Genomic DNA, 12,588 nt, shown 5'->3' on the forward strand with positions numbered 1-12,588 from the left:
CCAATGTGCGCTATATGTATATATATATATATATATCTTGTGAGTTAATCATATAATTAATTAATCACGGGAATATTCATATTTTTTGGTACTACAGTTGCGCGAGTAAAGACATTTCACGTTAATTAGAATGAATTATCCAGCACGTAAGAGATATCTTACGTGCTGGATCTTATATCAATATTAAAAATAGATAATCGATACTGAGAGTATTTGTTAATTCCAGTATTAATAATGACGCGGTTGTATGCGAGAATGTATCGTTTGTTATATTTTTTTCACACGTGCTTTATACGATTCGATTATAGGCTTCGTAAGAAGTGGCCATCACACAAAACCGATACACCGAGAGGAAGGAAGAAGGAAAAAACTTTGCGTGGAGGATGGAAAAGTAATATCAAGCGGATCCCGACCAACTGCGTAATTTAGCTGATTTGTTTTTAGCATCGTTTTATTTCAATCATTCATGCGGCAACGTTTCAATTCGTTCCAATCAAATATTCATAATACGAAACACGGGCGCGCGGAATATTCATACGAGATGCGAATGCGCCGAGTATTGAGATAGGGGATACGAGTTTCCGATTCTAGCTGGATTTAATTATTATGCGCTCGATACACTGTACAGACGATATCAAGAGACGTCAACAACGGATCTCAATTCGCGTATCGATTTTTTCCCGGCTAAAACTTGCGCTTAAATCATGTAAAAAAATATTCACGCACAGACACAACAATAAAGATGCACGAATAGTAATAGATCGGACTATAATTCGTTTAATGCTCGCATCGTTGAACGATAATGAAATTAATTTAGACTCCTTGATACGATGCTCGACGTTTCGCGACGAGAAATTAGACGGAAATGAGATATTCCTTACGGAAAAATCGACTTCTAAAATAAAATTTCTATCAGCATACATACACATCTCTCTTGATACGTCCTGTACATCGATCGCGTTGGCCAAACCGACCGAGTGAGTCAATTGATAAGTGGGATGGTGATAGTAAATATGCTCCTCGCCTCGCCACCGCACGAAGTCGAAGTACTAAGCATTTCATTAACCGTCTATAAATGGTACCGAATGGATCCCGACGAAGCCAGACAATACAGTATACGGCAACTCGGCGGTATCTCGGTTTCCCCGGGGTTGATAGGATTGTCGAAATTGCGCGTCGGCATACCGGGCGTCCCTATTGAAATCTCGCGAACCACAATTGGTCGGCCGATCATCGATTAACGAGTTCTTCGATATTGCGCCGGAAACGCGACTGTCATATTTACAAACTAAATGAGATCTTTCGAAATATCGCTGTTCTTTACTGTCTTTATACACGTACCGCACTTGGATATTTTACGTTAAGCGAAGCAAATTCTACAGAATTTGCTTCGCTTTTGAGGAACTAGGATAAAATAATTATAAATTATAATTAATCATTATAAAATCATTATAAACATTTTTTTTATAATTGCTCATTAATTTGGCAGAAATATCCGCGATACAATATTCTTTTCTGGTCACTTTTATTTTATTCAATTGGTTAAAATGCGACCTTCTCTATCAATCATCGATGGCATAAGAATATGTCTGCTGGGATAATTGGGCCAATGATGGAGAATTGTGGTAGTAATTCGATGTTTGTGGACTCATCAGCGGTCTCTGAGGCCTGTCGCTCGCGTGTTCCGACATTAACCGAATCAATTCGCAAATGTTTCCGTATGTACCCGGGATGCGCGGAATAATTTGTGCATATATGCGACTCGATCGATCGATCGATGAATGCAACGAATATATATATAAGTATATAAACGCCCATAAGCTTATTATGGCAGATTCCGCGACCAGTCATTCATCCCCGTCTCCCTCCCGCGAGGTTCACATTTTAGCTAAACTGCGTTTCGCATTGAGAACGCACGCCACGGATCTATCGGTTGAATTAATTTTCGCGATTCCGCTGGATACTTGACCGAACGTAAATCACACCGTCGCGTCCCGTGTCCGCTAAAGTCTGGCGGAACGGATGAAATTTTCGCTAGATCTGGTAATGTGTGTGGCGCGACGCGCGAGAGCGGCGTGTGCGGTTTACCGTCGACTAGCTTCTACTGATAGGATTACCGAAATTGCGGCAGTGTACCTGAGCGGTTCTATTGAAATCTCATAAACCACAATTGGATGACCAGATATCGATTGTCGAATTCTGCTATTATATTACGCGCTATTTGGGCGGTCGCCGAAGCTGATCTCGCGGCCAGATTTTCATGTGGCGTGGACTCGATAAAGTTGGCGCAAACTTGCATATCGGTAACCGTCTAACCGCACAATTTCCCCTGCTGCTTAGGAATGCGCGCGAACCCCCTTCCCTTGATCGCTTTAGACACATACGTACGTTTATTGAGATCGAGTTGGTTCTCGAGTTTGGTTATTTCGCGGAAATCGTATATAAGGGAAACGCGTGTGTCGGAATTATATTATTGAATCTACGGAAGAGGAAATGCACGTGCGGTATACGCCAATGTAATTGAATAATTTTAATCAACTTGCCCAGTCTTCTTGAATCCAGTCGATGAGATTCTGCTGATCAGGATCCTCACGATAGTGGATGATAAATGCTTGGAAGCCCCCCGTAGCTTGCGACTTTATCTGCGTGACAAATAAAATATCACTCTAATTAATGCAAATCGTCTGCGCCAATTATATTATTTATATAATTTTTAGATCTATTTTAAAGTGGGAAACCTATCTTAAACTATTTACATTAATAAGAGTTTCATCTCCAACAGTCTGTTCGTTAAAGATAAAATAAAAAGGGAGAGAAGAGAAATTTCGAAGAGATGGAATCTCGTGTAAAAAGTTTCACAATTTCTCTGCAAAGTTTTACAATCGGTAATTTCTGGCTCGGATATTCCCTCTTCTCGACAATCGACGGTTGTTACAGGCGTTGCAGGTGCAAATACTCAAGGACGAAACTTAACTTCTCGCCGGTCGTAAAGCAAAACGACGCGCATTAAAACGCGAGCTGCGCGTGATACGATAGCGCGCCGTTTGTCGGTTGTTCAAATTTTCCACCGGCTGAAGAAAATTCTCGTCATGTTTAAAGGATATGGTTAATGGAATTAATTAGTAACCCGAGAACTTGCTGCATAATTATACGCAAACTTCGTCGGCGCATGGCCTAGAGTCTGTTCTACGTGTTCGTCTTGCTTGCGAGCGCGCGTGCATGTTTTCTCGGCGAATAAGATTGTAAAATATGCACCGACGAATATTTTGCACAATGCATTGGACTTATTTGCTTTGACAATTTAGCCATGCTTTCCCTATAATTATTTAATTAATAAACACTGTATGTAGAAATAATTACGAATAAACGCGGCAAAATTGTTTCGAGGAACAAGTACACTTGTTTTGCAAATGTTTAATTCCGTAGAAATCTTTTGAATTTTAGCAAAACTGTACATCCCGTGAAATTTTATTCGCGCGAATAATTAAATTCCTACGCATGCAACATAAAAAAATGATACTAAATTATAGCTGTAAAATAATATTGTCTATGATATATTATTTTAATATTTACTAGATATTTGCTATTATTATTATTATTATTATTATTATTATTATATTATCAATTCTTAAAATAAGTAAGTAATTTTTTTTTATTTTAAACTAAATTAAACAATACGCTATGAAATATTTACCCAATCTTTAAAGATAAATCCTAGGACACCAGCACCCATTTCCATCAGCAGTAATAGAGCCAGAAATATCGCGTACTGCAACAGTAATGCGAAATTAACTCTGAATGAAAATTCTCGTAAGATGCCTGAAAAGAAATTAATTAATGGCTATTATAGTGTCGTTTCCTATTCGTCAAGACCATCCTTTTCAACCGCCATTGGACCGATCGTTACCTTTCGAGCAACTCTAATCTTCAAAGAAAGCTGAGTCTCTTTGAAATTTTAAATACTTTGAAACGTTACATTTTTCAAAGGACGAACTTTTGTTTGATCGCGCGGGGAACGGGCAAGGCAGCGATAGACCATAGATATCACGTAATGAACCGGAAGCTCGATCAAACTTGAAAAGTTTCAAAAGATATCGAACAATTAAAGTAATCCAGCGGGATCTTTATTGAATCCTATAGAGGGCTTACCGCAGCTAGGAGGCATGTGTTCTCCCGTAACGCGCCGACGCATCCCGTGAAACCGATGATAAATGTCACTGTACCTGCAACAGAATAAATAATATCGGGTACTTCGTCACATAGCGCGCGAAATATGTAACGCGAGGAACACACGAACGCATTCATCAATGTATCGTATAATCGTGAATTATGAGCGTGAGTCCCATCGGTGAATTCATTCTCGCATCGACATTCCTGCGTGAGATTTCACAGGTATATTTATAGATTGGAAAGTGTATTGCAAAGTGTATAGAAAATCGTGAAAATCCCCAAAAAATCAGAACTATACAAATAAGTGATGATAAAATACAAAATCGAGATAGTTTCTTTTATTTTATCCTCGTGTTTACTTAATTCTTACATTTTCAAGTCTTGATTCGTGAGAGTGATAGTGTTTATTGATCGAGAAATATTCGAAATCGAGAAATATTCGTAGAGTTCTGGAATTTCATCAACTTTGATTTACGTAGCGTACGTTGCGTATACGCTACATGTGGATTTGCGAACGTTCGTAGAGTTACACAAGTAATTATATTAAAATTCCTCCGCGAGATTCAGTTGAATTTCGTAATAGTGCGTCATCAGCGGTACTGCGTTGCGCGTGCGATGGTAATGCGGAATATTTATGAAATTATCTGCTACTCGCGGACGAGCGTAATGAGCGCTGAATCAATTTCGTGTATATGCTAACGAAAAGTTGGCCAGAGGACAAATACTCGAAATTCATGCTATCACGATTAATCTGCGCGTATTTGAACGCAGGTTTTTAAATTTTAAATTTAATACCGTTGCAACGAAAATACAAATATTAATTTTTAAATGGTATTAAAAAGATCAAACCCGCGTAAAAACGTAATAAACAGTATTGATGGAGTTTGTATAGAAATAAATTGGCAAGTACAAATTTGAAAATTGAATTTTATTTATTTCTATATATTCGATATATAATTTTATTTATTTCTGTATATTCGATATATATTCAATATTAATATTCAATATTAAAGAAAATAGTAGTTGATACAAAAATAATTTTTGTAAAAATTTGCCGATGAATCTTACAAGACATATTCACGAAGTGTCGGGTCGGTTTTAGGGAAGTGTGTATATTTTTGAAAAGTACTTGTCGCGCGAGACAAGTTCCACATATATATCATTACCGTCCGAGACCATGTCAAAGATCAAAAATCGGAAAACTTAACTTCAGATAAAATTCAAAATTTGATTATGCGCGGATAATTTAAGTATTTAATATCATCCGATTTAGCATCATGAGTAAATTTCAAATATATCATCGTATTTTGGCTTCAATTTCTTTCCAAAAATATATACATTTTCCCAAAATTGATTCGGTACTTCATAAATGTTCCTTATTAATCAGATAATAGTTTTACGTGAATGAAGAAGTTATATGGCTCAAATGTTTAAAACAATTTAAAGCGAATTTTATCGTATATAGCGTTGATGGAAATGGCTCCGGTGTGTTAAAAATTAATAGCTGCATCGAGAAAACGATTATAAGCCAAACTCGGTGGGCATGCTGTCGGACTTAATGAATTTTATCTATCATCGAAAGTTATAAGATTTTAGGATGTATTCCGGAAATGGAGGTAACTTTTAATCCGATGGTAAAGTGGGTGCGGTAGCGTAAAACGAAGCTTTCAAGTAACTGAATAATTAGTCCGGAGTTACTTTCGAAACTTTTGTTAAGCCTTGCTGCGAACTAGAAGAAAATGGCAACGACGGAACGCTTTGCGCCCGAACGAAAAACTCAACGAAGAAAAACGAAGACCGAGAACACGTAGGAACGTGTATCTACTTGAAAATGCAGTTGAACAATTTTTGTACAGGTTACTGGCTATTATACACGATACTCTGTCTCGAGTATACTTGAAAGCACGGAATTTATTTTAATTCGCATGAATTTCATTATTAATTATTAATGCGATTTTGTAGTCACGCTGAAAAAATGTCGCTTAACTTATGTTACATCACAGCTCGCATTCGCATTAATATGTGGCACATACTCAATGTTTTATAAAAGAGATGTTAGTAGGTAGGTGTGAGCCAATAGTAGCCGAAAGGGCTTTGCCGTTTCTGCAATATCGCGACGTTGCTTTATGTCATATGCTAATAAAATTGCATGAAAGAGAGACACATCCGTTTGATCTCGGCTCGCGACACGCGAATATAACGGGGAATGTGGACCGACGATATTCGTTTCGATTTTAGATTTTTACTAACTAAAAAATATCCAGAGAGAGAGAGAAAGAGAGACCTTTTTCTCTTTTTTCTCGATGAATTTTATAAGCAATTTAAAATTGATTTTTTATAAAATTGATTTTTTCAACTTTAGTTGGACATTATCCTTTTGTAATTATTTCATATTTAATTTGTGATACGAATATTTGAAATAATATCCGATCAGAATTGGGACATACGCAGGCGAAAATCAAAATGTCGCATTTAATCGTGCGCACGGGATCGCATTTATTTAAGTACGGAAAATAAACGTAATCCGGGATTCAGTGTTTCTCTTTGCGTGAATTGCGATTTATTCGAAACGTCACATGGTTTTAGCGGGCAGCAATGCTAATAACTTTAGTCGGATTTTCGAACGGATGTTTCTCGCCATATCCAACGTATCAGGATTTATGAACTTCGAAGTACGGATTAATTTTGAGAAATGTATATTTACATTATCAGAAACTTTTGTGTGAAATATAATTTTTAATTTGAGAATAATTGTATCGAATGTGACAAAAAAGGAACGTCACCTTAAACAATTTATAATATCTGCAATATGGTATCGCAATTTCATTTTATGCATTAACGGTTTAGATAAAAATGTATGCTGTTTTTAAATGCGATTATAACTTTTGGTGTAGCGTATCTAAAGTCTAAATTGTTGTTATCTAGCAATCGTTACACTAAATTAAGCGCAAGCCAGAAGAGGTAGAGTTACTTGTCAAAGTAAATGGAAGTAATTGGAGCATAGGATAATCGAAAGCCGGGCACAGGTCGATGGAGCACGCTACGCAAGTACGAAATAATTAACAAGCGCGTCGCTTTCCTAAGTATACGAGATATGCATAATGAAAAGATGTCGATTATTTTGAAAATGTCTCTTGAAATTGATATCGTTAATATCGATTTTTAGCGCATTAAATTTTATATATACAATTATACAGTTATATTAAAGACTGAGATTAAAAGACTGTCTGCTGATATTTGATCAGCTATAGCGAATATTCGTAATATCAAATACTGCTGCGCTGAACAAACTCTTAATGACTCAAAGTCAAACACAACGAGCTAGTTCGCTGCTCACTTCAACTCTACGAATTAAATATTCACGCAAACTGCATATATTCACCGGTTTAAATTACAAATATTAAACTAATAATATTTAATTTGTATTACAGTAGCGGAATGAATAACAAAATTAATCGATGCATTTATTTTGACGGAATAAAAAACAGCATGTGTAGATAAAAAACGACGAATATTAAAAAAACAACGTATCAGATATATCGTTCTCTTTCTCTCTTTTTTTATCTTTAATATAATATTATTTACGTTTAAAAATTGAGCGCGAATCTTTAATATCATTCAAGTAAATTGAGGAATAATTACTATTACTACTACTATTACTATCGGATCCGATTAAGAACAACGACCGAGCGAACATGCTCCGTCTCTTTTCGCCATCCCCTTCGAACTCCGAGAAGATTGTTTCCACAGTCTCGGGACAAACAAATAGATGAGCTCCCGCAAATCGGTCCCTCTTTTCGTACCCGAGCGGTCTCCCGCGTACGGTCCGTTGTTCTTTCGACGTACCGGATCACACGTGCAAATTCGATTTGGGCCGCACGACATCCCGCAGAGAACGTCGTACCTCGGATCGGTCGTCTCAGACTAGTTTGGATTCGGTCGCCGGGAACATTCCCGGAAGCATTCTCGCCATTACGGCTCGGTGAAACCGCGGGTCTGACCGCTCCGCGAGTGCGAGCGGCTTTCCGGAGGACGGAATCTCCCAGAATCCACGTGTATACCCAGTGGTAATCCGACTTAGAGCATCGCGCTCTGCGACGGTGGATGTGAAGCTCTCTGGGAACGCATCTGTTTCTCTCTCTCTCTCTCTCTCTCTCTCTCTCTCTCTCTTTCTCATTGTCTCTTTGTCGGAAACGTGACGTTTGCAACCTCGATGCAACCCAGAGGACCGACGAAATAAATCGGACGCAAACCTCGTCCTAATTTTATGTCCAATGCTCGCTGCCAGCTCGTATCCAATTAAAACTTTGACATCGTGTTAAAGAGACAGACAGAGAGAGAGAGAGAGGATAGGAATGGAATGGGGCGCGCAATCTATGCCTATTTGTCAGCAAGGCATCTGCTTTAGTTGACGGAATATTATATTCACATGGCAGAAACAGAGAGAAAGCGCCTAGGATGGTTAATGAAGATGTATCAAGGATGGCGGCACTTTCTACACGCCCTTAACCCTTCGTATGCGCTGTACATTTTAATTAATGTTCCCTTCAAAATCCTCGCAGATTTCTCTCTGGGTGACATTTATGATTTTTCTCCAAATCGAGCTTTTCTCGTTTAGCAAAGATTGAAATTTGATGCTCGAAAAGATTCAAACATCGCTTCGACATTGAAATAATCATCAGTGTTGCACCAGTTTTGCCGAGAAAAATCAGTTCGAGTTTTTACGAGAAATCTATCCGCCTTGCACCAATCTTTATACATGCTAATGGCGACGAACATCATGCAGTCGATTCAGTACTGTGAAAATAGGTCGTCACGATCGTGACCACCGACAAAAAGCGACGGGCTCTTCCCCTCGCGCGTTGGCAAAACGCACCCTTTAACGACCGGTAATGTCGCGTGCACACAGCTTATCTTCCGCCTTCGCGGCGAGGAAATTGTGTCGTTACCTTTGGGACTCTGATTCATAAGACCGCATTCGGCACCGAGGCCGCAAGTATCATTTATACATTACCGTTATACGGCCCCGACATTATTTTTCATCCCGTCATTCCGCCTAATTTACTCCACGTTTTATGAGAGAGCGATTCATCCCCGAAGAGAACCACCAATCATTTTTTTCTATCTCTTTTTTTCGTTTCCGCTTGATACACTTGCCGTGTTAATTGAAACAGATTTACTATGTTGTAAATACGCTTTTCGTAGAATGCTTGAATAAATGTTTACCTGATAAATAAAATTATTCTCGTTTCTAGAGAGAAAAAAGCTGTAATTGTTTCAAAACGATTGTAAATTGTGTAAAATTTTAACCATTTGTTCTGGCTTTTCTACTATATTTTGAACCTAAAATGTGTGGACAAAATAGATTTTCCATCGTTTTTACTATATCAATCCTCTACTATTAATCTTCTAGTACATTAAAGAGAAGTGCTGTATAAATCAGACTAACGGGATAAGAGTTTTCCGATCTCTATTATAAGGAAGTTGTACTCTGAAGAGTGAATTGCAGAGCGTGTGAATAATCAGATAATCAGATTTTGAATAATAAGAATCAGATATTGAATTTTAGCTTCAGAGACCATACTTTAAAGTATCGTGAAGACTCTATTTTGCATCGATGAGTCTTGGTCAAATAATTATAAGAAATAGGAATAGTATATAGTTTGTTTCTCCTCGGTGTTATTTCGATCTTAAATCTTTCTTTTCTAAAAAAAGATAATATTTGTCTCACAATTTTTATTTTCGTGACCTCGTGAATTTCGTGAATTTTAATGATAGATACATTGAGTCTAAGAGGAGAGAAATAAAAAAGTGTGGTTTTTCTCTGTAATGCGCGAAAGAAAAAGCTCTTCTCTTGAAAGATTTAAACTATTCGGAAAATTCACGACTATTCGGACATCTTAATTTCCGGTCCGCATCGTGCTTCGTTTCTCGGATATATATATACGTACAGTCTCTCAGCGTTATCCAAATTACAAATCCGTGCTATTGTTGGCTGCGCATTACGCGATTTCCGTGCGAATTTCGCGGACGAATTAGAACGAATGTCGTTTTCGGGCAATTTTATAAGGTCAGTGAGCGTCCAAGCGGCGCTAATACAGAAATTAAGTTACGACGAGAATAGCGGCGACGCAGTCGTGCGAAATGTTTTCGTCGACGGAAGCGATAGCCACTTCGCAGGCAGTTCTGAGGAAAAATTGTGATCGCTGTCTCCGCTCCGGGAATGCACCAAATGTCCGGGGGCCGAAACTGCGATTCTCGCCATGATCAGACGGCGCATTATTGAAGTCGTTTCCCTCCTTTATTACGACTCGTTCTCGCTCTCGTCGCGAAAATCTACGATAATATTTTTCTAATTTTTTTTTATTTCTCTAAATAGTGATTATTGAACATATCTTTCTGAAATGTTTATATTATTTTTAAAATAATTAGGAGTTATATATTTAAAAATCTGAAGAAAAATCGCCACATTTCTTTACACTGTGCAATTTTTTATTAAAGTCGTTCTTCCGTTTTATTACAATTCTTTTTCGCCCTTCTTACGAAAATTTACGATAATATTTTTTTTAAATCTTTTTCTATATTTTTAAATAAAAATATGTTAGACGTTATAAATATCTTTCTGAAAGGTTTAAATCTGAGAAACTCTCAAGATTTATATACTTGAAAATATTTAAAGAAATGAATTTATGCGTGCGCGTTTTGGCAATTTCAATTTAATATCTTCACATTATTCTAGCGTTATTTTAACAAAAAGTTACAGTATTTTCTCCAAAGGTGACATTGGATAATACTGCTAAATGAGGAATAAGCGGAAATTATTCCGCGTACGAAAGGAATTAAAATCTTTGGCAATCTCAGGCTCTAACGAAGTTACACGTTGTATGTATATATATATATATATATATATATATATATATATATATATATATAGGATTTACCGCTCTTCATAAAGTTTAGCTCCAAGTCACTATAACTCTTCATACGAGTCGCAGAGTGAATGAGAGAGACAGAGAAAAAGACGAAATTGGAAGGAGAGAAAAGTACTGGTACTCACCGACTAGAATAAGGATAAATGCTGGATCGAGTGCGACGTTCGTGAGGCGAGACAGGTTGTTGAAGGTGTCCTTTTCGGTCCATGCCCAGACGCCCACCGCCATGATGCCCAAACCGAGCCACTGCGACATGGAAAGAGAGAAAAGGGATGAGACTCAGAAATTGACTTAAGTGAAGACGAATATCGGCGGCAAGTTTCGACCGGAAAACTTCTTCCGGACTGTTTTCGCTCCGTCCGCCATATTTGTGTAAACAGAATTTTTCAATTATCTCGATGTAAAGGGAAGAGCAAATTTCAGTAGTAATCTATTAGATTAGTGCAAAAGGACTTGTCATATTTATAACAGACCGAAAACGAAATGTATTATATTTACGATTTAATTTTACAAGAGAGAGAAAAATAATTTTTATTAATCAAAATTTTGTCAAACACATATAAAAACACATATTAAAATTTTAATATTCTTTTTCCTATCTAAAAACAGATTCAAAATAAACAAGATTATTTGTTGAATCTTTAATTATTCAACATAATTGTTAGCACACACATTTATACACGATTCGTGCAGTTCTGGGGAGACAGCTACTTGGCGAAATTGCGGTCGGGGTCTCGGAGTATAGCATGTGCAATTGCACCATGGTGGATACGATTACTCGCGGATAATGAGAAAGGCGCCGGATAAGAGTGAGAAAAAGAAAGGAAATCAAAGTAGGGGGGTAGTAGAGGTTTAACAGCTTTCGACCATTAACTCTCACTCTTGTGGCGGTCCTTGTACGCGTAGACTCAAATAATTCGTAAACGATAAGCGTTTGCCGAGTGCTCTTCTATAACCGGATCGTTTCATCGACGATTCTTTTCGCTCGTGTTTTGAAGCAACTACGAAGCTTTGAAATCGTGATTTTAATATAGAGCGGAAAGAAATACCTCTCGAACGCGTTCACTCAGATCGATCGCGAATTTCTTACCGCTCCAAATGTACCAATTAAATTTGAAAGTCTATTCTTTATAAGTGGCTATTGTTATGCGGAATATTTTCGTTCATTTTTAATAATTTAAATTTTAACCATTTTTAATAATTTCAACTTTGTTTAGCCTAGAGTTTTTACTAACAACTTATGTTTTTAATGTCAGAAAATGAAAAAAACACAAGTCTAATATATTGAAGTGACAGAAAGAGCTGTGTTTGTTTGTGCAAAATTACATAACATTTAATGCCGTTAATCAAGAAGGCAAGCGCAAAGTAAGCTTTAATATTGCTTTGACCAACGTGGCAATCGCATTTGCGAAGAGATTGATATTCAACATTGTGCATTTACCGACGTTAAATCCACGCAATTACCGATGACACACGTAGAGCGCAT

At 37.3% G+C, this 12,588-nt stretch overlaps 2 protein-coding genes across 4 annotated transcripts in view; one reads left to right on the top strand and one right to left on the bottom strand.

The window, feature by feature from the left end:
- Mrps24 (mitochondrial ribosomal protein S24) overlaps window positions 1–12,588 on the top strand; it is a 127,103-nt gene that overhangs the window by 32,477 nt on the left and 82,038 nt on the right. The window lies entirely within an intron of this gene.
- Tsp26a (Tetraspanin 26A) overlaps window positions 1–12,588 on the bottom strand; it is a 105,646-nt gene that overhangs the window by 15,559 nt on the left and 77,499 nt on the right. For all 3 annotated transcript variants that reach the window (XM_083107023.1, XM_083107024.1, XM_083107022.1), the window contains exons 2-5: window positions 11,228–11,348; window positions 4,150–4,223; window positions 3,695–3,769; window positions 2,544–2,642 (exon numbers count right to left, since the gene is read on the bottom strand). In XM_083107023.1, the coding sequence (XP_082963149.1) occupies window positions 2,544–2,642; window positions 3,695–3,769; window positions 4,150–4,223; window positions 11,228–11,348 (369 nt within the window). The remainder of the gene's footprint in view (window positions 1–2,543; window positions 2,643–3,694; window positions 3,770–4,149; window positions 4,224–11,227; window positions 11,349–12,588) is intronic.

Source organism: Camponotus vicinus, unplaced genomic scaffold, assembly GCF_025532165.1.
Source record: "Camponotus vicinus isolate PSW18456_S1 unplaced genomic scaffold, iyCamVici1.0 SCAF_8, whole genome shotgun sequence".
Taxonomy (NCBI): Eukaryota; Metazoa; Arthropoda; class Insecta; order Hymenoptera; family Formicidae; genus Camponotus; species Camponotus vicinus.